At 47.2% G+C, this 26645-nt stretch overlaps 1 protein-coding gene across 6 annotated transcripts in view; it reads left to right on the top strand.

Annotated features, from left to right (window-relative positions):
- Nucleotides 1–26645, top strand: part of LOC146188447 (uncharacterized) — a 148464-nt gene that overhangs the window by 30350 nt on the left and 91469 nt on the right. For 5 of the 6 annotated variants that reach the window (XM_084603779.1, XM_084603778.1, XM_084603776.1 and 2 more), the window contains one exon: nt 2819–2969. In XM_084603779.1, the coding sequence (XP_084459905.1) occupies nt 2819–2969 (151 nt within the window). Of the gene's footprint in view, nt 1–2818; nt 2970–19358; nt 19385–20197; nt 20264–26645 lie in introns of all 6 variants that reach the window. The other variant, XR_014707535.1, reaches the window with a different exon arrangement.

Here is a 26645-nt window from a genome sequence, read left to right as displayed (position 1 = left end):
TAAGCATATATAAAAACGCACGATGAACATACAGAATTGTTGCATGTAGGTATGGTTGCGTGTGTAATAAAAAAAAATGAAATAAACCTCAAAGAGTGCGTGATAAAGAAAAGGTTAATATTACATAATAACTGACAGGAATATAAAAAGCACATTGAGATGTAAATGTAGAAAGACTGCACTAGTACCAGGAAGGAGAAAGCACGGAAATATGGTCAGACCTTACCATCACATGATTGATTGCAGAGAATAATTCAGATATATTTATATAATACAGATTGAATTCCGTATAAGATTTTGCAGAAAAAAACAAGCCACAAGTGAAATACATATATAAGACGGAAAAAAAATAACGCGCTAAGTAATAGGAGGCACGGAAAGAAACACAGAACCTTTCCTACCCGCCCTACTACGAATTTCTCCTTCTCTCATCCTTACAAAATTATTCCAACAAGAAATTACCAACTAGCCAAATTTGAAGTTTTAACGAAGTTTTTGATTCAGTTTGATCACTTCTGCTGACACGCAATAGTGGAGGCGGCAATACACACATGGCAGCAATCTTCTACAACGAACCAAAGTGTAATTTGTAATTTTATGCCATCTAAAACCGGCGTGACATTCGCACGAGCAGCTCTCTGCTCGAAAAAAAGATTATTTGCTTTATTAATGCAGCTACCCTTCTTGATTAATACAAATATTTCATACTTTTTAGTATTTTCAATATTTGTTTTTCCCACCTTCAAAATTTGCGGAAATTTGACATCCCTGATTTTTAAAAGTGAGTTAGAAACCCTCCTGTTGGATCGTGAAGGAGCTTTGCTAAAATACGTGCCTGACAAAGACGCCTCCAACGAGAGCTTCAACGTCGTGATTACACGAAAAATGCGTCGATTTTGGGCAGCGCACTAAAATCCCTTATGGGCTCTGCTTCTTTAGTGGCGGGTGCACCCCACTGATCAAAGTTTAAACATTCTTCTGGGTAATCCTTTCAATACACGATTCGTACTGGCGCGGGCTTCGTTTAGCTGGAGCAGCAAAGACCAGCCCCATTTTAGCTGCCCATGTTTTTGTCTCATGGGCTGAGTTTGAAATTTTCGGGGTTACCCGATTTCGCTTAACAATATAGAGCGAAACATGAAGCAATATTTTTTACCATGTATTATATACAAAGCAAAACAAGAGAAGATCATGCAAAAACTCTAAAATGTGGGCTGGCCCACGTTGCCTCATAAATGCTGGTCTGGAAATTTATTTCGATATTTATTGTCAAGTAGGCATGGCCCAGGGAAGATTCGGATGCGGCTCAGTACATACTAGTAAAAAGGAAAAGGTACTGCTGCATATTTTTGCCCATAATGCATAATTACCATTGTTCGCCGAATAACAAAACGATAGTCCTCATAAAAGGCGAGAACATACTTACAACAATTATATAAAATCTTGAGAAGAGGCAGTCAGCAGCGCGTATAATAGGAATGGCAAAACTAAAACGGCCCCATTAATGATAGAATGGAGGAGCTTCGGAGTGTTAAGCCTGCCTACGGCCGAGTTAGGACCCACTATGGTCTTCCGCGGGCAACCCGAATGGCGCTCACCTTATTTTTACCACAAATATTATGAATATATATTGCACTTTCCCGCAAGTGCTCCGAAAAAGGCACGTGTGGGCAGCGTGGGGGCATGCCCGTTTGTCAGCCTGTCCGCGATCCATACGGGACCTACTCGGGTTTGGAGTGGGCTGCCCTATTTTGGCTAGCCCATCTTCTATTTGCTTTGGGGCCACATTTTGCATCCCATCTGCCCTAAAGCCCCCCGCAAAAGGCCGATGTTGGCAGATGCGGGTGTGAGAACTTTCAAGCCCCGCCACAGGCCCTGAGAAATCTATCGAGGGTTTTGTGGTGAGTCCCATTGAGGCAACTCAGGCGCTTTCGGCATTAAACCCACAGTTCCATCTTACCTTCCTTCGAGTACCCATAAAGGTTCAAACTTAGGCAACGTAAGGCCATGTCCGTTTCTTTTTTTGCCCCGCTGCTACCCATGCGGGACCTATTAGGCTTTTGAGTGTGAAGCACAGGTTAGCCCAGGCTTTTTTGTACACAAAGCCCAAATTTGCTTTGCATCATCCCTAACATTCCCCGAAAGGAGCCCTAGAGGGGCAAATGCGGTAATTTGTACTCAGTTGGCCCTTGCCTATGATGCCCAAATGAAATAAAGGCAGGGGAATCCTAATTTAAGCTTACTCGCTTGATCTCTAAAGCTGGCCCTCATGAGTATTATTATTGTGCCCCAGCCCAACCTGCCCACACTGGCTAGATGGGGCCACCTTATCGTGCTCTCGTTTGGCGGCTTACTCCAGCCCACGATAAGCACGAAACCCTTGGAAATACTAGTTTGTGACTCGTTGGTCCGCTGCAGCGCAGTAAAAAGAAGGGCAATAAGTACTTGTTACGTGCCCCTTGTGCCGCTGCAAAGTGCGATATACCCATGCGACTGCCCGGGAGGTCCTGAAAAAGTTGTTTGTGCTGTTTTGTCGTTGTGGCTTTCCCGAACGACTGATAACCAACAATACCACGTATTTCACGTGCAAGATTTTCGTGATACGTGAGCAGCAATGGGTGTACAGCAGGTGAAAACCACATGATACAATCCCCAGTCAAATGGGAGTGAGCGCCGAAATCAAATATCAAGCCGCTCCTGAGCACATATTCGCGGTCGTACCGTTACTGGAATGAACATTTGGCTGCCATATCCCTCTCTCTACGCAAGAGTGTAAATTTCTTGACCGACTTCATGCCGGCATTACTCATTTTGACAGGAGCTTCACACGGCAACCGACCCGATTGTGATCCAGTGGTCGTACGATATTCGCAAGGTCGTGAAAAATGACGACTACGCACGGAGATTGCTAGAGCGTTTGGCCAGAGCCATTAGGGAGGCAAGCCGAAGCTGTGAGGAGGCCCATGAAGGTAAGCCATGACCAATCCCACACAGAATGTTAGTTCAAGGTCGGAGATACGGTTCTGAAGCAAACTCGTGTTCTCAGCGACATCATTCGCGGAATTCGCGGCCGGCCTAGCGCCCTGATGGGTAGGGCCCTTTGTGATTGCACAGAAACATTCGAGCCTTAAACACCAACTTAAAGACACGAAAGCGGTCTCAATCAGCAAAACCAGTCACGTGGAAGAGCTGAAGCAATGTTTTTAACAGGGATGGTGCTGTGGAAGCTGCACTGACGTTTGTTCAGGTTAGCGCAGACGCGGAAAAACCCGAGAGCAGTCTCTACAAGCATCGCTATAATGCGCGGAGCCAGCAAATTTGCTGAGGCTGCATGCATGAGAGTACACATGCAGGGTACAAACGCGGTTCTTATTTACTCGGTTCGAGTCTGAGCTGTTGGTGTAAGACCACCAGACGCGGGAGTTCGCGCGCGAGCAGATATAAGGGAAGGTAATCCTCCTCGCAATGTTACAGTGTGCATGGTAGGTGAAGGCGCCGAATGTCGCCCGCAAGTACACGAGATGACTCATGTGAAGTTATCCGGCGCGTGTCATTACACAAGGCGGCGACGTTCCTGTACGCGAAGCTTGTGCTGAATACATTTAGGCCTACCGATCGCCCACCTTCTGGCCTTACTACAACACCGGCACTCCACGTACGTACGGGTTACGCCGTTTGCGTTCAAGGAGCGAAAGAGATGAAGGCGATGATTACACGGCGCGCCCCTTGGCTGCGGTGTCATACAAAGTTCCTTAGAGCAGCTCGCATTGAAGCTCGAACAAATAACTCACGAACGAGAGGGCGAGGAGATACCAGAACACTCTGAACTTTCCCGCCGCCGTCTCGGATTGTCCGGACTCCAGCACGCCGGTTCAGCCCTGGCTTGAGAAGATGAGAGAATTCAAACGAGCCCTCCCTCCTGCCCTGGATGATAATCCCCATTGCATCGGTGCTGCTTGAAGCAAGCGGCGCACCATGATTTCAGCCTTCGAACTTCGCGCCTTCGCCCGTGCAGCAATGGCAGCCGTTCCAGAACTAGAGCACGGGCTTGGTGGTAAACAGGCAACGGACACGGCTGGCCTCGCCCGGACCGCGGCCCCAAAGGCAGAGAGGAACAGCCTAGTGTCCAGTGGCAGGGAACTGCCAAAGATATAGAAAAACGGTATCAAAAGTTCGAAGTGACGCTCACGTGCACCCAGGCGGACGCCTCAATGGAGGAAGCGAGGCTCTCGAAAGCCATAGGGAACCCAAGCTCAAGTTTTGTCGCGCGACGCCAGCACCGGCCAAGGCCTGGCCATGAGCCGCCGTGGCTACTTGGGCTATGACTTGGGAAGAACGCGGCAGGCACTGCTGGCCAGACACCGGCGCTAGCATCAGAAGCTCGCGCGCGTACATAACCTTCAGTCAGAGTGACGAGTAGAAGGGAAGGGGCGCCTGTTACGCGCTCTCTTTCAGTGGATGTCTTTGTACGGAAAAGTAAAAATATTTGATTCAGAAGGTTTCCGTTTTAGTATGCTGGTCTCCTTGTGAGATATGTAGGGTGAGATGAGAGGTGAACAGGATAACGGTTCGTTCAAAAAGTGCAAGCTGTCCATTAAATTAGAAAGTCACTGTCGCAAAGTATTTCTCGTGGTTCACATTGTGGCATTGATTTTACCGAACCACTGCAAATATAGTGTGAAACGTTTTCCACCTCACGGGTGAAGAGGTCGAAACCTTGGCTATTACCCCACTGGTGAATGAATTTCCTTCGTAATAACCTAAATGAAGGTCATCGCAGCTTTGTTTTGAAATGAACATAAGTTCAAGGTTTTCAGGGGCATCTTGTGTTTTGAAAAAGAAAAAAAAAACTCACTTTACAAGGGATGATCATGCCTGCTATGAATAAGTAAATGTGAGCTAGCATTGCCTTTTATCGCTCTCTTAAAGGTGCTATTAGCTTTCCAAACTTTGTTCAGCAAGTGATACGTTGTTAGCATCAATGTGTAATCCCCAGGAAGCGATTACAAAGAAACATAAAGCACTAAACTTATTAATTTTCTTGTGTTTGCGCAATAGCTATTCATGCGTGTGCATCGCGTCCACTGGCTTGGTCCCATCGGCACCGAACACTGCATTTGCACAGCCTGGTCTGTGCCAGTGAAGCCCCTATAAACCAACACCGTGTTTACAAACAAAGGGGGCGCTCGCGGCGTCGCAGCCGACTGCTGGGGAAAAATAGGGTTAGCGCCTATAGGAATACACGGAAAGCAAATATTTCTAAGCAGTTTTTATTTTGAACGAGACACCTATGAACGCCCTTATTCGGTGCAGATTAACCGTGAACATCCTAGAACAGATCGTGAAAGTATGAAAACTCATGACCGAAGCGAATATTTTTAAAACACCGCGAAGCGTATGGGGGTGCAAGTTGGGAGGGCGACCCATAAACACACAAGTAAACGCTTGTCTCTTAAGGCCCCTGTCCATAAGGCGCTCGAGAGGCGCACAAGCAAGGCGCTTACGCGCCCAGTGCCGTGCCCTGAAAACGCTGGAAAAAGTACGCATCTCGATGAAGCGTCCCTGGCGTGCGCGCTCATGTGTTGTTGCAAGACCTCGTAGGCTGAAACCGGCCGAAACAGTTCGACGGCTACTTGAGCGGCTCCCGGAGCGACTTCCATCGCCTATATTAAATCTTCAGCACCGCTCTACTTTCCGCGCCAACGAGGAGGAAGATACCGAGCTATCGGGAGAAAGAAGAAGAAAAAGAAAGCGCGAGCTCGTGAGCAAGGACATGGTTGAGTCGCCATCTTGAGAAAGCTAACGCATTAAATTTTTGTCTTTCTAGACACCGTCCCAGACCTCAATCTTTGGGTGCGTGCTCGTGGCCCATTTTTCAACATTTTGGTGTCGAAACCAAGGAGTATTACCTGGACTTTACGAGGAGCTGCGAGTACTGCATCCCCATGGATAGCTGAGATCTAAGTGAAAGGCTCGAGGGGCTCAGAACACCCCACCTATCAATGAGGCAAGTGCTCTTTCATATCTTATCAGGGTAATGGCTGCAACGAAACAGGGGAACTCTGAGGAGTTCGCGCACGAAATGTCGTACAATGATGTACATTCCACGAAAGTAAAATCGCAGACGAACGCACGTGTAGGTTTTCAATACGACACCGTGGGCACAATGTGGGTCACCGTAGAACGCAGCGCAAATTTCGGTGCGGATTGACGTGGGATGACTAGAAGCCATTTCCGTCCTTCAAGCAAATAATTGCAGTGATAGAGAAGATCACAAATGGAGAAATGGTGGGCTTGCCGGACGAGTGCTTTGATGAATGTCCGGGGGTAGGACATGAAAGAAAATCCGAAAGTGCACTGATCCACGGGTCATTCCGCTGTTCGGTGGCCATGTCAACAGCGGCAAGAGTCGACAAACCGTAAGCACAGAGGTGGTCAGACGAGGCATCACTAGGCAATGGCAAGCAGCAAAGAGGGTCCGCGCCCGTATGCTTCAGACCTGATCGATAAATGACCTGAATGACACACTCCTGGAGACAGAGAGCTCAGCCAGCAAGGCGACCAGAGGAGTCTTTCAGAGAGGCTAGCCAGCACAAAGCGTGGTGATAGGCACGACATAAACGGTCGGCCATACACATAGGGACGAAATTTTTCGATGGCCCGAATAATGGCCAAACATTCCTTTCTGTTACTGAATAGTTAGACTCTGTCTCTGCTTTCGTCAAAGTTCGGCTGGCGTACGCCACAACATACTCGCTGAAAGCAGGCTTACGTTGGGTAACGACGGCACCAAGCCCATTACCTCTGGCGTTAGTGTGAATCTCCGTAGGCGCAGAATGGGAGGCGAAACGAAAAGGCGGTGTCAAGTGTCGAAGGCTTTATCGCAGGCTGGAGTCCAGGTGGAAAGGTCGGAGCTGCCGGCAAGGAGCTGGGTCAGAGCAGCGATGAGAGTGGCGAAGTTCAAAATGAAACGTCGAAAACGAGCACAGGCCTATAAAGCTCCGGAGCTGGTTCAGGGAGGTTTGGCTTCGGAAACTGCAACTGCGCGAGGTGTGGTGGGATCGGGAAGAATGCCGTCCTTAAAAACTGCGTGGACAATAATTGTTAGTTTTCGAGCGGCAAAGTGGCACTTCTTTTACTTCACTTGAAGCCCAGCGTTTGCGAGACACGTAAGGACATGCTTTAGGCGAAGAAAGTGAGAAGAAAAGTCAGTAGAAAAAACTACGACGTCGTCCAGATAACAAAGACAGGTCTGCCATTTGAGTCCACGAATAACAGTGTCCATCAGGCGCCCGAAAGTAGCCGAGGCATTGCAAAGATCAAAGCGCATAACGTTGAACTCGTACAAACCGTGCGGTGTTATAAAGGCAGTTTTCAAGAGGTCATAGTCAGCCAGCGGCACCTTCCGGTGGAAAAATACTCGGCACCCTGTAAACAGTCCAAGGTGTCGTCGATTCGTGGCAGAGGATAGATGTATTTGCGCGTGATCTTGTTTAGTCTACGGTCATCGACGCAAAACCGAATGGAACCATCTTTCGTGGTGGCCAAGACAACCGGAGAAGCCCGTGTACTGTTAGATGGCTGTATGACACCCCGGCGAAACATGTCGTCCACGTTATCAGCAATGGTAGGGCTCTCAGAGGCCGACACGCGATAAGGATGCTGTCGTAAAGGTTCGTTTGTATCAGTGTCGATTGTGTGCGTAACGACAGACGTGCGGCCCAGAGCAGTGTGAGAAAGGTCGAAGGCAGAAGTGAAGTTCTGTAGAAGAGCAGCGAGTTGATCGCATTGCGCGGGTGTAAGATCTGCGTCAATAGCTTGTTGAAGAACATCGGGTGGTGTCGAAGCAGTCACCATATTGCAAGTGCTGGGAACATTAACATCTAAACAAGTCGGCGTGGCAGGACGAGTATTGAAAAGCGCGGGATCAAGTTCTTCAATAAGACCGAGACACTCGCCGCGTAGAAGGATGGACGGGCATGCAAAGGGATTTGAGACTTACATTGCACTAAGGCCATCTTCGAGCTTGAGAACAGCAAATGGAAGCAGGAGGCAGGGACGGCGTAAAGCGGCGACGGAAGGTGTGAAGAAGACGGTCTAAGAAGTAACAATTTCACAGGAGAGTGGAACGAGGGCAGCAGCAAACGAAGAAATGTCGGTGTTATTGGCGACAAGGAGTTTTGCATACCGGGTAGGGACGTCACACAAGACAGCGTCACAAACAGGAAAAAAGGCAACTTTCGCGCGGGCGCAGTCAGTAACGGCAGGATGAGTGGCAGGGAAATCGTAGCCCAGGATGATGTCGTGTGGGCAGTGAGCCAGTACAATGAACGCGGTGGTGTATAAGGCGTCTTCGATGAGAACACGGGTCGTGCATGCCACAGAGGAATGAATGCGCTGGGATGAAGCGGTGCGAAGCGAAAGGTCGGACAGTGCGGTGGTCACTTTGCGACGGCGACGCCAAAGAGGTTTACTGATGACGGATACGGCAGCGCCGGTGTCAACAATAGTGAGTATACGACGCCGTCGACAAACACTTGTATCACGTTAGCGGGAGAAGACGGAGTACTTGAAGAGTTCAAACGAAGCGCAGTTCTTGCCCCGGGAACTGCGACTGTTAGTTTCCCTCAACAGTTCCGGTAGAACGTCGGAGAAGCGAGGACGGTGAACGGCGACGAGGGGAAGATGATCGGCGAGTGGTATACGTTTAATTGTCCCGAGATACAAAGTCGTAACCGGGTGAGTTCTCGGCAAGGGCTGGTCGGTGTCGTACAAGTAGTTCCAGAGGTCAGACCGAGAAGGTGGATGGCGTCGGCGACATGGCCCGGCAGCCCGCAAGAGTAGCAGATTAGCCGGTTGTGCGCGTTACACCAAGGGTACGTAGGGCGTTGGCATACCCTTGGAACGGGGAGATGAAATGCAGACCCAGGCAAACGCGAATGATGGTTGGAAGGGGCGGCCTGGTAGGAAAAAGAAGCGGTTGGCTTCGGAGGACTGGCCACAACTTGGACATACATCAGTGTTGCCGTTACTTGCGCTTGCACAGGGTTAGGCGGCAATACAGGAGTGGCCGGGAGCACGGGACTAGGCGTAAGGACATGAGTCATGCAGTCTTGCACGACACGCAGTATGGTAGGGGCCAAAGATGGAGCCATCTGAGGAACAAGGCGGCCAGTATCTTGTAATTGAGGGATCAGGGATAGCTGACGGGCGTCTTCTCGAAAGAGGGCTTTGATCCGTTGAATCAAAGGGCTGTCCTCGGATGTAGTAGAACCGCCCAGTGCTAGTGTAGAGATGGTCTAGCACCGGACCGTCGGGTAGAAGCGCGCTGCTGCGAAGGTCATCGTAGCTCTGGCAAAGTTTAAAAACGTCACTGACGGTGGCAGCTAGGACCTTTCACTCAGGGCATCGACACGCGGCCTCAGAGATACATTTCAGGATGTTTCCCATCTTGGCCGCTTCGAACATTAGTGGATCGACGCGTTTGCACAGGTCACGATGTTTTCTATATAACTGTGAATGACTCGTCGGCATGCTGAGTGCGCTCACGCAAGCGTTCTTCTGCTCGGAGCTTGCAAACTGCAGGACGGCCGAACACCTCCGCAAAATTCTGCTTAAATGCAGACCAAGATGACAGGTCTGCCTCATTGTTGCGAAACCAGAGGTTTGCCACGTCCGTCAGGTAAAAGGTTACGTTACTTACCTTGAGAGTCTCGTCCAATCTGTTGTAACTGCTAACACGCTCATGCGCCGACAACCAATCGTCGATGTCTTGGTCGGTCATGCCACTGAAGAGGCATGGATCACGTGGCTGTGGAACGCCAGAATACAGGACCGTGGATGGGATAGGCGGCGATGCTGAGGTGGTCTCGTCCGGCGTGGTGGAAGCAGAGGGCAATGTGTGGCTTCTTAGTTCCAGCATGGATGGGAACGTACCCAGCAGCACTTGAACCAATTGTAGGGGTGTGTTTAATAAGTCAACCCAGATGGATCTAGCCGCTGAGGATGAACTCGCAGCAGAGCGTCAAGCGTAGCGTCAGGCTTATCGAAGCACCAAGACAGCGACCAACTTCTTCGTCCTCGAGTGCGCCAGCGCGCGATTCATGCCGGTGATTATGATGACGAAGATTACCACACTACATGTTTATTAAAATGTGTTCAGAGCAGCAGCCTCAAGTTGCAGGAAACGTTTGCAAGATGTCTAGGCCAAAAATTATTCATGTGTAGAATGAGACAACATGGTGAGTTCATATCAAAACTCTTGACCACCATTAACAACGTTCGCACACCACATGCCAAATGGCACAAAACATTAGCCGCCAACAGCATCAATACAACCGCTTGGTTCCCGCTGAACATCACTTTGCGTCCCGGGCGATTCGTAGAATATAAGCTGATACCCAACACTTGCCCCAGTATCCACCAAAGCCACATTGCAAATGTCATTAATGAATACTTCAAGTCTGTCCTTCGACATAAACACAGGCTGCGGTATTGACACCTACATAGCCTCAGCTACGCAGATCCCCGCCTAGGTTCCCGGAGGTGCATAACGGTGCCCATGAGATGGTGAGCGCCGCTGTCGTTGCAGTTGTGACATCTGCGGTCAGAAGCAGACGAGGCGTTGCGCAACTGTGCTGGGTTGTACTTGATGCTATTCCAAGAAAATGAAGGCGTTGGGCGGTTAATTTCGCTTTCGAGCCGACAAAAAGCGTTGGGCCAAAGCGGTGGTCTTGCAGCCGCATGTTCTCTCGACGTCAGTACCGACAAATATGTCCTGTAATTCCACAGCTGTAGCACATAAGGGCTGGGTACACCGGTAAACGGTAAACTGCGTAATAACGTGATGAGGGCAGGTATCGCAGCTGGCCTGCATTGCTTGCGAACAATTCCGTCTGTGCCGGTAATCCCTCGTCCCAAGCGCTGCTGTCAAGGTAGTGTCATACTTTCGGTAGTTGTCGATGCAGTGTTAGCGGGAGTTCAAGAAGCGGATGGGGTGACGGGCTCTGGCTGTAGCGCGTACCTTCATATTGGTCTTTATGTCGGAAGAAACAGACCTAAGTTTCGAAGCAGTTCTTCTTGGACGGTCTGGCATATAAAGTCAGCCAATGACTTTCCCAAGCGTTGCTGTCAAGAGAGTGTCATACTTTCGGCAGTTGTCGAAGTTGGATGCAGTGTTAGCGGGAGTTCAAGAAGCGGATGGGGTGACGGGCTCTGGCTGTAGCGCGTACCTTCATATTGGTCTTTATTTCGGAAGAAACAGACCTAGTTTCGAAGCAGTTCTTCTAGGATGGTCTGGCATATAAAGCCAGCCATTGGCTTTGGAGTACCAACATCTACATTTGCTGCTGATGTGACGTACGCTAGTCATCAAAATTTAGGAACGATACGACGAAGCTTGAGGGTTTTAAAAATACGGCTCTGCCTGATCATGAGAGTGGTCGAGTTAAAATGATATTTGCTGACTAGGAATGCATCTTCAACTTCATCAATGCCTTTCAGCAAATGCCCAACTTTATCTTCTTCGGAGATTCGTGGGTACACCACTATGCAAAGCTTCAAACGTTTCTCAATGTATGTGGTAAAAGTCTGAAAATCTGCTTGGGCTCGCTGGAGCAACGTTTGCTCTGCGCGTTTCTACTTTCCAGCTCCATAGCCGAAGCACTTGTTTATTTCCTCCGTGAAATGGTCCAGGAAGGTAAGCGTGTCTTCATGGTTGCAGAACCCAATTAGTGCAGTGGCCTCCATAAAGAATGCATTAGCTAGTTTACAGCGCAGGTCCATTCATTTTACTGGCTCACCAGTACGTAATGTGTTGGCCACTAATCGATATCTTCGTCAGATTTCCCATTGAATGTCCTGAGTTCGTGATGATGCTGCCAGTTTCTTACTGTTTGTGACGTTTCCTGGGCGTTGCCGTCTTTAGCCATATTCAAGGGGAGCAGTGGGAGTAAGTAAGGAAGCACGCAGCGCGCCTAGCAATCCACGTCGCACTCTTATTTACAGCAGCTTCCTTCCCATCCGTATGAAGTGCATCGTCGTGCGCCATGTAGTGCTTCCGTTGCCTCTTCTGGGCCTCCAAGGAATCCTAGTCAGCTACCAGTGTACTATAGCCACCGATATGTTATGGTCGTGAGGACAACGAGCATAACTCCAGCTTTTGCTCGTGTCGTCAAATTTCTCGACCTTCTGTAGAGCGGCCACTACACATCAGGCATGACGGCCAGTGTGAGCAGTCACCCGCTACCTTTTATCGGGCTTCTCCTCTCCAACACGGTGCATGCAATGACTCCGCGGTGTCCGGTAACACCATCACTCCCGCGCCGCAACGACACGACCATTTACTATCACCCCTACGTTGCTTTGTTTCCCCACCGCTGCAAACCTAGGTGGTGCAACCGATATAGGTACGGTCGCCGGACGATCAATTTATAAATACCGCTGCATATTGTGAAGTTAAAACAAAGTGTCAGTGCGTGTGGACAATGTTAAAACGGATACTTTGGTTGACATTAGTGCCGCTGTGTCACTTGTAAGCCTTTCAATTAACAACCACCTTAGACAGAAAGTCAACATTGTATTTGACAAACACAGTACGTTTTGTGGAATTTGGAGTGAAACTTTACATCCTGTTGGCTTGTGTTCAGCTTCAGTTGTGCGTGGTGACGAGTGCTATAGAAGAGAATTTGTTGTATTGAGAAGTCACGCATGACGTGATCTTGGGCGTTGGCTTTTTGCACGAGTGTGGTGCTAGCTAGACTTCGGTTCTGGAGAAATGCCTTTGCAGCCGAAGATTCTTCCCGCACTACTGGAGAATCATCCCAGAGTCATGGAACACTTCTCTCCCTGAAGAAAAATGTGTCGCGGCCTGCGATGACGGCAGCATTTGTGCCAGCGAAATCATCCGGGTGTTTCGTGTGCAAACACTCAACGGTTTTTGAGCCAGATGTCTCGAATGAGCGAAAAGAAAAATATTGTGCCACGCGCCAACGTGCACGCAGTGGTTGGTCGCTTGAAACTCTGGGCTGTGAACGTGCCATAGGAGCCTGATCATCTTTTGGTTTGGCACTCGCGAGATTTGTACATTATGTGACCCGAAATGTAGGAGCTGTTCCTAATTGCAGCTTAGCCGCAAAACAAAAGTTGGAATATTGTACTGGGCTTCAGAATATGGTCTACAAATCCCTCCTTTCTTATGACCGCCATATGCTGCAAGGCACATTGACGATTCTTTCCGAAGTGTTTGACATTTCCTGCACGCATCGCGTAGCTCTTTCTCAGCCTCTAGACTACAGGATAAAATTTACACAGGAAACGCGCCCCCTATTCGCCAAAAACATTACAGCCTCCCCGGCAGAGCGCAAGAAGATTTAAGAAAAGGTGGATAAAATGCTGAAGAGAAGAGATATTCCGAGAATCTTCCAGTCTGTGCACCACACCTGTGCTCCTAGTGCGAAACGAAGATAATTATTGGCAAATATACGTAAACTACCATCGTTTCAATGTGGTGACAAAGACGTAGACCGTATACACGCTATTTCGCATTGATGATGAAGAAGACTGCATGAATTCTGCAACATATTTCTTCTCCATTCTAGTTAGTGGCCAATTCCTCTGCATCCATCCGACCCTGAGGGGAGTGCTTTCATAACACCAGATGGTCTGTACGAAGCTTATAGTTTAATGCTATGCCGTTCGGATTAAAGCAGCGTTCCTGCGACGTTCCAGTGACTTATGGACACTAAGTGGTAAATGCTCATGTGCTACCTAGAAGATGTCAAAAAATTAGGCAAGACCTTCCAAGAGTACATTGAAAAACTCCACATTGCTCTTGAATGTATTGACAAAGCGGGACTCATTTTGAAGTCAAAGAAGGGCCATTTTAAAGACCGACACGGCCTAGTCCTTCGCTTCCTCGTCAACAAGCATTGAATCTGGTCAAATCCTCACAGGATCGCTTCGGTACTAGACTTCGAAATTCCAAGCACCCTGTTAGCCTTCGGAGCTTCCGAGGACTCTCTTCTCCTTTTCTTCGCTCATTGCTGGCTTTGCGCTCATTGTGCACCCCTTCACCTCTGCCCTGAATAAGGATTCACCATTTGTGTGGAACCCCGAGTGCTAATCATCTTAAAATCTTACTCTTTTGCCACTTCGACCCTTCAGCTGTGACGGAGGCTGACACTTACGACAGTGCCGTCGACTTTGAGGCGATACTTGTCCAGCTGCATAGTGGGGCTGAGTACATTGCGGCCTAAGCCTGCTGCACGTTACCAAATGTGATTGCAACTACAGTCACTGAATTGGAGTATCTCACAGCTGTGTTCGCTGTACAGAAGTTCCGACTGTATCTATATGGACCTCACTTCACTATCTTTAGTGATCATCGTTTTCAATGCTGGCTTATTGTATATAATCATTCATCTAGGCATCTGGTGTACTGGGTATTACGCCTACAAGAATATAACTTTTGTGTCAAGTACAAAAGTAAAGACCCCAGGGGGTCGAAATTTCCGGAGTCCTCCACTACGGCGTCTCTTATAGCCTGAGTTGCTTTGAGACGTTAAACCCCACAAACCAACCAACCAACCAACTATTATTAGTTAAATGAAATATTGTTAGCAATACCTGGAGGAGCAGAAAAACCATTGTTTTCCAACTAAAAAGTCACCTCCCATATAACACTAGGCCGGCGAGTCGGGAAGCACCCCTGCATATGCTGGGCGAAAGATCTTGTGTTCAAATTTCACACATTAACCATTGTAAATTACAAACGAAGTGCCACTATTGGTGTGCACACTCCGAGACATCCTTAGCGTGAATGGGGGTAGCTGTTCCGGTCTGAAACGAGATGTCCTTGACTTGAGTGGTGCGCTCAGTCGGATGTCAGCTACCTGTCGCAGTAAAAATTAGTCAGAATTAACCACAAAAACATACTTCCTACAGAAAGATGCAATACAGAGAAATTCACACCAATATGAATGCGTCGACAAGGGGTTCGCTGATAATTAATGCAAAGCAGGTAACAAGAGAGGCTCCAATAAAAAACACAGAGGCTTCCAACACTGAACAATACACAAGTGAGTTGGAATAATAAACCCCAAATTGTTCACCGCGCACTATTGCCGACCTACGTCTGCAGAATCACGATCTGGGAGTCCCGTAGAGGAGGCCATCTCCTACGCTGATCAGTGGGCTTGCCAAATAACAGGGTGACCGCGGGAGCCGAGCCACACTCGCTGCAACACTGGCTCTAACACTGGCTGACTGACTGGCTGGCCACACGAAGCGACACAACCTCAAATACGGCGTGCCGCGTCTCTCTGCTAAGTAAATTTCAATCTGCAAGCGTCTTCCCCTTCTCCCGCCGAGACGGACGACGCCATAGGTTAGCTTCAGCCGAACCCTCTGGACAAATCCGCTTGCTTCTGCGACCGGGTGAGCCATCGTCATCGCCGAGTGATGAGAAGGGGGTGAGCCTATGAGAGCAAGGCTACGAGCTGTCATAAGGCGTAAAGGAGACATTTCTGCAAGCCTCTGGAATTCTCTACGCGACGCCCCGCGAACGCATTCTGCGCGCTTCGCTGGCTAAACAAAAATGTGCGCCAATTTCCTGACACGCGATGGTCTCTGCAACCACTAGGACAAAGTGGAGATAAGTTCGGGGCCCATACTACCCATCACGCTCTTCTAGGAGGTTTCAAAATCGATATTTAGCACCCTTTATTTCGGAGATGGAATCCCGAGTTTGTATAGGAAGGAACTCTGCAGGATTGTATAAACACCTTTCTATAACAATACCAGTACATGTATGCTTGGCGTCGCCTCTGGGCGACTGCCTTTTATTACTTAACAACCGGTCGGGGGAGGGGGAAGGTCAGCACGGTTAGGTGGATGCATAATAATAAATAAACAGGGGTCGAGTGGATGCAGCTAGCAAAAAACTGGGATTCATTGAAGTAGCATGCTGGGCTCACCCCCAGGCAGACATCTCCTGTTGCTATTAAAATCTCTATTTTTCATTAAAGGAATATGAGGAAGGCCTTCAAGCTGCAGGTGGTACAGTCCACCTGCTGCTGCTAAAGATGATGATGATGATGATGGGGGTTCCGAGAATACACTCTAGTCTTTGTTCACCTCGCGGTGGCGCTGTGGTTACGGCGCTCGAATACTGTTCCCAAGGACGCGGGATCGAATCCAGGCTTCGGCGGCCGCTTTTCGGTGGAGGCAAAATGCAAGGTGCTCGTGCGCTGTGCAATGTCAGTGCACGTTAAAGAACCCCAGGTGTCGAAATTTCCGGAGCCCTAAACTAAGGCGTCTCTAATAGCTTGAGTTGCTTTGGGACGTTAAACCCCACAAACCAAACCAAACCAATCTGTATTGAACAATAATTTTCTCTAATTTGCCTGCGTTAACCGTTCCCTTTTCTGAGTACTCCTACGTAGCCCGGTGGTATATACCTCGTGGTATGTTATAAGCCGCCTCATTACCGCGGACGGCGGCATACGCTGATGTGTAGATAAGCATAAATTTCCTCGCAATTTATATCAACTGCATACTTTTTGCCACAACTAGTCAGAAAGGAGAGAGAGAATTGTTGGTTGGGGTTTAAGGTTTGACGTCCAAAATCAACTCGAGCTTTGAGAGACGCGGTAGGGAAAGGCTCCTGAAATTTCGATCACCTCTGGTTGTTTAACGGGCACTGACATCGCACTCGAACGCCACTCCATTTCGCCTCCCTCGAAACGCACCCGCCCGCTGTCGGGATCGAACCTGGGAACTCCGGCAGAATATTCAAGCGTCTTACCCATTCTAGCACAGCACAAGAACTGATAATTGAAAAGGTCTTTTCGACTTGCAATAAATCCATCAATTTCGAAAATGACCTACCAGTACTTAAGCATTTCTGCGCACATTTGCTGCAGAGCCACTGATGCACTCTCGCGCTAGGTTGGCCCAACGGCGTGACACACAAATGCTTTTTAGGAGGGAAAGTTTGGGCACGTTGGTACAAACTATTTATGCATGAATGCTGTACTCTTAAAACACTACTTGTGCACTGCTACTGCTGCTGTACTACTACTACTACTGAATTATATACGGATATTTTCTGACACGACAGTTTTAGCTAGAGGAGACTACAAACCATAAATAACGAAATGTAATCCAGCTATATTAACGTAGGGGGAATGCGACACTCGATACTAGTTGCCTAATGCATGGAATGTCATAAACAAAAATTCAGCATTAGCCACTTACATAGAAATGCATTACGATCCTTTAGCATTTTACACTTAGTCCTCCCTTCTCTACTGATTGGAAAACTATCGTGGTACAACACAAACTCTTCAGTTATTGTCTGGACTAAAGAATATTTAAATTTCACAAATCAAATAGTAGTGTTAAATGGAGCGTAGTTTGATCAGGCAGACTTATGGTCTGCTGCACCTCAGGATCGCTTCAGAGGCCAATCCTTTTTTAAATCAATATGAATGATATATGTTGCAATATATCTTCAAAAAGGCGTGTTTGCACACGAATGCGTTCTATACAGGGTCCTCCATGCCTCCGACGATTGCTTTGCCCTGCAGAAAGATTTGTCCTAGATTGCTAACTGTTGGAATACTTGGCGCATGGATATTAAGGTTTAAAAAACTCTTGTATATGTGTTTTACTAGGAAAAACCTTTTCATGACTTTTCGCACGGTATTAACGCGAGAACGTTGCAAAAAGGTTTCAAACATAAATATCTTGTGTTCACTGCAAATGTGTCCTGGCGCCACCATATAGATTGCATTACAAGTAAGGCTTCGAGAGTCCTGTTTTCTTCACAGAAATGCGAAGAATTTACGCCTCATGTCAAAAAGCTCCAGTATAAAACTCACATCAGACCAGTACTTGATTATGCTTGTTCTGTCAGGACCCTTTGCTGCAGGTAGATATTCGAAAAATTGAAATGAACCAGAATTTGGCGGTGCGATTTGTTAATGCCAATTTTTTCCAGAAAAATGAGTGTCTCCGCTGCAAAGAATAACTTTGGATGGGAATATTTCCAACAGCGAACGAAACTTCTTAGACCAAACTGTCTCCGCATTATCTTCTATAAGATAAAGTCGTATTTACAGGGAGCATTACCTTTGTCATCTCGACTACGTCTCACCGGGTCTTGATCATGTCTTTAAAATTAGAGAGATCAGGTGTAAAACGAACTTCTTCAAAATGTCATTCTTCCCCCCAAACATTTGCGGTTGGTATAAACTCCCTCATGATATTTTCACCATCCACCCCACCAACTCTGCGAAATATGCAGTGCAATTAAGCCCTTGTTTCCTTTTTGATCCTTTTGCCTGTGTGCTTGTTTTATTGTAAAAGCAGTTGCTTGCGTGTTTGCTTTTTATCTGCATTTCCTTCTTCTTTCATCTGTGTTTGAGTTCTCTTACCCCCCCCCCCCCCTGTATACCGGGCAGCGATGGGGGTACAATATTAAGGAAATAAATATAGATATAAGTAAACAAATAAATAAATTTTACCACAAGTATACCGAAAGTGCACCACTACGACACGCGGCACACAAATTTTAATAAGGTAACAATTCGTAGTAACAAGGGCACCCGAAACTAACATACAGAATTTTCCGTTTTAAATGATCATCATTCTGCTTTAATCATTATTCATGAAAGAAAGCATTTGACAGCTTGCATAATGAACATTGCTTTTTACCTGTTGTCACTCCAGGTGTATAGCCATTCCTTTCACTTATATTGTATTTTCGTAGTTTTTCGTTCGTCGCCATAGTGCTGCTTTGAATGTCTTGTGCGCCTGAATTGGAGCAAGCAGGGGACAGACTCTTCGTCAGGCATTTGGTCTATACCCTACACAACTTTATTTGTAGCAAAACTCCAATCTGGACTTGTTGGTTCATAGTTATTAAAAGGATTTGCAGCGCTAAAAGACGACACACAGAAAAGAAGCACAGGAAGCTTCCTCATCAAACACAAAATGTGAATCGCTCGCGTTTTGGTACATATTGGTAAGTGGCTTTGTTTCCTTGTATGACTTGTACCAGAAGGTACATAATGGCATATAATATATAAGCGTTCTCCGCATAAAGAAGTGCGAACCATCGTTTTGTTTAGTCTTTCCTGCTCTCCTGCTTGCTTTCTACGATGGCCCTTCGCGGCGGTTTTACGCCAAGTCCACAATTGGTACACTTCTAAAGATAGCGCTCCCAGTGGGTATTAACAATAGATAATACACACTAAAAGGGCTGCTGTGGGAAAATCCGAGCTCGCTGGAAAGTGTACGTCAAAAAATAGCGGGCTGGTAACTGCACTAACAATAATTGTTTTTGTATTTTTCAGTCTGACCAAACAAAGTGGTCTTGGAGGTACGCATGGACGTCTACAATCCACTATCCGTCTTCACACACATTAGGTGCTATAAAATTGTGTAATTGGAAGCAGCAAAAGTTGCACTGCTTGGTGCAGATTTACTCAGTAATCTCAAAGAGTTGATGGTTTAAACACGTTACTCTAAGCGTCCATCCCAAGCAATTCTGCATGCATATACTGAAAACTAAAATGTCATTCTAGATTACTTGCCGCGATTAGCTATTTGGTAACTTACCGATGCACAGTGCTATCATTTTGCTAGCTCACATTTGAACAGGAATACCATGATTAGAATCTGCTCTTCTCTCTTTTCCTTGCACTGTCATTATGCAATTTCTTACGTAGGCTGACAAGATCGCTTCAGGGACAAGGAACTCATAAACTTGACTTCGCTTTTAATACCTCATAGACTATTGCTCTTGTGCTAAAATTATTCTCTTGTACTAAAATATTGGATGCTTACTGAGGTTTAGGGAAGTAAAAATGCACAGCTTTACGCCGCTGCCAATATCGCATAACATCCCCGTGAGACTTACAAAACAACTCGTCTCATGGCTCGTGCTACCCGAAACTGTTGTACCCATATTGAATATTCAGCTTCACGTCATGCACTTCATTGTGCAAGACACCGAGAAAACGAGACCGAAGCATGCTATATTTGAGGAACGTTCATTTCAGGGAAGTTCGAGCAGACTAGTTGCTTTAGGTGTAATACAATATATCTATAGCATAAGGCCATATATTTCCTACATGTACTTAAGAGATATCACCAATGTCAGTTGCTGCACATGAATCTAATTTCTTTTCAGGTCGGCAAATATGAATTTCACCATTGTGACGGATACGGCAGGAAAAAAATACTATTCATATTTCAGGTGGGCTTTATAATGCCTAAATTCTATAGAAGTGAACCTGTTGCACTCGGTATATACCAAGCCACAATTCAATTAGACAAATGATACACAGTTTGTCAAAAAATATCATCAAGGCATTCTCTTCTAAGGCCCGCAAATGGCTCTCATTTTCGCATTGTAACGATCGAGATCTTGTGAAAGACAAATCATTTTCACTTTTCTCTCGCTTACTTATATATTCCATTATTGCTTCCACGAGCCCCATTAGAGCGCTTACAAGCGGACCCCTACGGTAGAATATTTTTCTTGAAAGCTCTACATTTTGGTACAGTTCGACCGCTTGTTATGAAGTACGCTCGCAAAAGCAAATCGAGTGAAAATCCTGCGAATGCAAAACACGTCTTTGCAAATTACCGTAAGTATTGATGCTTCCTTGCGCGGGATTTATCAATTAAGGTTGTGGGTAGAAATACTTGTGGGTAGAAATGTCTGCTACATTTATGCAATCTTACCTAAATGAAATTGATTTCATTTTTTTCTCAAACGTCTGCTGATAGGAAATTAGAAGAGTTATGCAAAACTGCCGCCTTCAGTGGTTACTTCCTTCTTTCCTAGAAAGAGTTCAAGGAGCTTTTTAAATACATTTTTTTCCTGTATGAAGCGTGTAAAAAATGAATTAAAATTATGTGCATTCAACAAATTCCAGTACATCAAAGGTTAAATGTTATGAACGTCGTCTTACTGAGTCATCCTCGGTTGAGAAAGGAGTGAGGCAAGGCTGCATATACTGTCACTATGCCTTTTGGACCTATATGCCGAGTCCATCACAAGGAAAGCCGAACTCGACGAGTTATCACCGGGAGTGTATGATGCCTGAAAATGGATCAACAACTTTAGATAGATAAGGGTATGATAGAAAATGATTACAGAGATTGAAGGAGAGCTCGAGAGGCTCCTGACGTGCGTGAAAGAGAGACGTTTGGTATGGAACTGAACTTTAAGAAGCCAGAGATCACGACATCATACCCTATCAGGGACTGGATTACACATGGCCAAGAAGTAGAAGTCGTGACAAATTTACTCTACTTGACCTTGTGGACCGGAAATTTGCTATCGCACTTCATACTGACTTTAAGAAGGCATAGCTGCCCACTTCATAACCTGCGCAACTATGGAGTCAGAGGAATATGTCAATAAATAGTGAATTTCCAACTAGAGAACCATATTCAAATACTGCCAAGGACCACAATACATCAACATTAAAACCTCTTTTTATTCAATTACCACACGACCGCATTTTGGATCCTTTACTTTTTAATATCAATGCCAATTATATAATTTACAAGCCCCCTGCTTTGACTTTAACAGCTTGTGGCGACGATCTCACAATGTTCTTGGGCGGTGATAATGATATAGATCAATTAATAATTGGAAAGTATTATTCATGTTTGCCTTTATTATCGAGAAAAATTGTGATACAATTAAATGCTTGAAACTCTAACGCAATGATCTTTCTAAGGAACAAACGCATGAATTCTGTTCTCATACTGCGTAGCATTAGAATGGAAGTTATACACATTATGAAATAGATTGAGGCGCTTCTCACGGAAAACCGGAGATGAAACAGCATAAAAGCATCCTTCGCAGAAAAGGAGCAGAGTCAATAGTGTGTCGTGTTCTAATTATATATATATATATATATATATATATATATATATATTTGTATGTGTGTGTGCGTGTAATCAATGGAGCGAACAGTCTACGAGACGAAGGTAAACATAGGGGATATTTTTGTTTTCAAGTTGATATTCAGAAGAATTAGTATTGCGATTATTTACAGAAACAGAATAATAATGCAAAGTGGAAAAAACAATAGCACTTCGATGGTGGGAGTTGAACCCACGAATTTCAGATATCGCGTCCAGTGCTCTCTCAACTGAGGTACAACGACCGCTGTCCAACCTTCCACTTTCTTGGGTAGGAGATATAATTTATGATTTGAAGTTGACATTGACGAACACGGTCGTATGATGATTTTGTGAGAAAGAATTAACTGCGAAGCAGAAGGAGAAATAAAGCTCCGATAGTGGGAGTCAAACCCACGATCTGCAAATATTGCGTCCAGTGCTCTTTCAAATTATATATATATATATATATATATATATATATATATATATATATATATATATATATATATATATATATATATATATATATATATATATATATACATATATATATATATATATTGTCACGGTGTTGACGACTGGGGCTAGATTAACAGAGCCGGTACAGGTAGAATTACACAGTCCAAGGTTTAGGTACGTCCTGCGAGTCCGGAGCCGATTCACTTCAACGTCGTCTTTCACTCCGAGCGCCCCCTGGCATTCCTCCCTCCTTAAGCGTAACGCACACAGTTACACGTGCACACAAGCGTACAAAAGCAACCTCCCCCCCTTCAAAAAAAAAGTTTGTAGATGTAGTTTGTCAGTCACCGTGCAAAGTACGGCTTCAGTCGCAAGACATGAACTGTCTCTGGACGAGGTAGCCGACGGCCTGTGTGCTCTGATCCATCCGGGAGCACTTCGTAATTGACGGTACTGATGCGTCGCACGATTTTATACGGTCCGAAGTAGCGGCAAATTAGCTTGTCTGAAAGGCCGCGGCGTCGAACAGGAGTCCACACCCACACCTGGTCCCCGGTGTTGTAGGAAGCTTGTCTGTGGCGGAGGTTGTACCGGCGTGAATCCCTGTCCTGTTGCTGGGTGATGTGGACGCGTGCTAGTTGGCGTGCTTGCTCAGCATCTTGGGCAAACTGCTCGGCGTCAGAACAAAGATCGGTATCTGTTTGGTAAGGGAGCATTGCGTCCAGCATCGTCCGAACCTCCCTGCCGTAAACGAGGCGAAACGGCGTGAAACGTGTAGTCTCTTGGACTGCCGTATTGTATGCGAACGTCACATATGGTACGATCGCATCCCAAGTCTTGTGCTGGGCGTCGACGTACATCGCCAGCATATCCGCGATGGTCTTATTAAGCCTTTCCGTCAGCCCATTGGTCTGCGGATGGTAAGCAGTAGCTTTTCGATGCGCCGTACCACTGAGATGAAAGACTTCGGCCATCATTTTTGAAGTAAAGGCAGTCCCTCTATCAGTAATTGTACAGGTAGGAGCACCGTGCCGTAGTATGATCTGGTGTACAAAGAAATGGGCAACTTCAGACGCTGTACCACTAGGTAACGCTTTGGTCTCGGCATAGCGAGTCAGATAGTCTGTGGCGATGATTATCCAACGGTTGCCACCAGAGGACCGAGAAAAAGGACCGAGAAGGTCCATGCCGACTTGATCAAATGGTGCTCGTGGTGGTATTATGGGCATGAGGAGGCCCGCAGGCTTTGATTGCGGAACCTTCCGACGCTGACAATGCCGACAGCTCTTGACATAGCGCTTAACAACAGTGGCAAGGTTGGGCCAGTAGAATGTCTGTCGTATCCTAGCAAGTGTGCGAGAATAGCCCAAGTGGCCAGATGTTGGTTCATCGTGGCACGCGGAAAGGATTTCCTCTCTCAGAGCTGTGGGTACCACGAGGAGGTAGGTTCTTGACCGAAGCGGTGGCCTTGTGGTAGAGCATCCGCCTCGCATTCGGGAGGTACCGGGTTCGATCCCTGGTGCCGCCGGTTACCCACCGGTTTTTAAATGGGTACAAGCTTTCCCCCGGCCTGGTGCTCGGCTCTTCTGGAGTGAAATGCTTGGGAAAAGGGGTCACGGCCCAAATAGTTGCGCCGATGTGGCAGTGATTCGTTCCGCCATCGGACAACAATAAGTCCGCCTTGCGCGGCAACAGCCCATTATGTGGCCCTTTTTTTTTCGTTTTGTTTTTTTAGGACTGCTGCAGCTGAGGCTCTAAGGGAGCACTTCAGGTGAGGGTCAAAGGAAGTACCTTTGCAAGACAAACAGAACCACCTTTGCAGGCTGCGAGGTTCGAAACTGGGTTTGGGCCCACTGCGGAGGAGGGGCGCGCAGCGGGGTTTACGGAGCTTCTCCCAAACGCACACCCCTGTAAAAGCCGAGCACCAGGCCGGGGGACGCTTGTACCCATTTTTACCGGTGGGTGTCCGGCGGTGGGTTTCGAACTGACCACCTCCCGCAGCCGAGACGGGCGCTCTAACCACTAGGCCACGGCTTATAAAGCACACCACCTCTCAGGCAGAAAGTTGAGAGGCTCCGAGAAAAGCACTTAGGTATGGTGGCTGGCTGACATTCTAAATAATCAATCAGTGCTCGTAAATCTGGATCTGCACGCTGCTGATGTGACATATCTGAAGCATCAATAGCTCCGAGGAAACTGTCAGCGTCATCCGTGTCTGGTGGAGCGAGCTCGACAGGCACGCGGGAGAGCGTGTCAGCATCTTCATGCTTATGTCCGGACTTATAAGCAATAGTGAGATCGAACTCCTGTAGGCGAAGGCTCCATCTCGCCAGGCGGCCGCATGGGTCACGCAGGTTGGCCAGCCAACACAAAGAATGGTGGTCAGTGACAACTTTAAATGGGCGACCATAAAGATAGGGGCGAAATTTCGCAGCAGCCCAAGTAGTGGCGAGGCATTCCTTTTCAGTAGTTGAATAGTTCGTCTCGGCGCGGGATAAAGTACGGCTGGCATAGGCGATGACTCGTTCAACACCCTCTTGACGTTGCACGAGAACCGCCCCAAGGCCAATGTTACTGGCGTCGGTGTGTATTTCTGTCTCCCCCTGCTCATCGAAATGGGCTAGAACAGGCGGCGATTGGAGACGGAGACGCAGCTCGGCAAAAGCAGCTTCTTGTTCGTGCGTCCAAACAAAAGGGATGTCTCCCCGGGTGAGCTGAGTCAGTGGTTCAGCGAGATCAGCGAAGTTATCGATAAAACGCCGGTAGTAACTGCACAAGCCGAGAAGTCGGCGAACAGCTTTCTTGTCACGTGGAATCGGAAATTCCGCAACAGCAGCAATCTTGTCAGGGTCGGGCTTCACGCCGGCGGCGCTGACGACATGGCCGAGACATTTAAGCTCTAGGTAGCCAAAGTGACATTTCTGTGGCTTAAGTGTCAAGTTAGCGGATCGAAGGGTTTCGAGTACTGACCGCAGGCGCTGAAGATGTTGTGCGAATGATTCTGCGAAGACCACCACTTCATCTAGGTAGACTAGACAACACTGCCATTTAAGGCCGGCGAGGACAGGGTCCATCATCCGCTGAAATGTGGCCGGCGCGGAACACAGGCCGAAAGGTAGAACTTTAAATTCGTAAAGGCCGTCGGGTGTGACGAAGGCCGTCTTCTCACGATCTCGCTCATCGGCCTCAATCTGCCAGTAGCCACTTTTTAGATCGATGGACGAAAAATACTTTGCACGCCGAAGGCGGTCGAAAGAGTCGTCAATCCGCGGCAAGGGGTAGACATCCTTCTTGGTTACGGCGTTCAGTTTGAGGTAATCGACGCAAAAACGTAACGTGCCGTCTTTCTTTTTAGCTAGAACGACCGGGGAGGACCACGGGCTATTGGAAGGCTGGATAACCTCATCTTCGAGCATTTCCTTAACTTGTGACCTAATAACTTCGCGCTCGGTCGAAGAGACGCGGTAGGGGTGCTGGCGGATTGGGCGCACATTATCGAACGTCACGATCTGGTGCTTGGCGATGGGAGTTTGATTCACTTTTGACGACGATGCAAAACACTCTTTGAATTCGAGTAACAATGAAAACAGCTGGTCGCGCTGGCTGACCGATAGCTCTGAGCTGACATCGAGATTGTCGACGGATGTGGGCGGTGGCACGGTTTCTGCGGACAAGCACTCGGAGACATCAGAGATGCGTTCGGCGAAAGCTACGGAAGTGTCACGAAAAAGATGCCGATACTCGTGCGAAAAATTTGTAACAAGTACCTTGGACTGACCACGGTGAAGATGTATCAAACTGCGGGCCACGCAGACTCCTTGTGTCAACAGTAACGATACGTTAGTTTCGGCTATTGCGTCACCATCGTTAAGGGCATTGCATTTGACATTAACGAAGGTGCTGGTTCGGGGTGGCAGAGTGACACTGTCCTCATAAACTCGAAGCACATTGAATGGTCGCTTTGCACCGCTGAGGGCCACTGCTTTCTCAGTAGAAAACGAGACCTTAGAATTCCGGAGGTCAATAATTGCGCCATATCCACGAAGGAAATCTACGCCCAGAATCAGGTCACGCGAACAGCTTTTCAGAACAAGGCAGCTTACCACAAATGTTGATTCTTGAATTTGAACTCTGGCCGTGCACATGCCCAGAGGAGTAATCAGATGACCACCCGCGGTGCGAACGTTTGTGCCAGCCCACGGAGTCAAAACCTTCTTGAGAACTGCGGCAAACTGGCTGCTCAAAATAGAATAATC

This window comes from Amblyomma maculatum, chromosome 5, assembly GCF_055883805.1.
Source record: "Amblyomma maculatum isolate TAMU_Amacu chromosome 5, ASM5588380v1, whole genome shotgun sequence".
Taxonomy (NCBI): domain Eukaryota; kingdom Metazoa; phylum Arthropoda; class Arachnida; order Ixodida; family Ixodidae; genus Amblyomma; species Amblyomma maculatum.
Note: the sequence above shows the minus strand (reverse complement) of the source record. Positions and strands in the feature narration are given on the sequence as shown.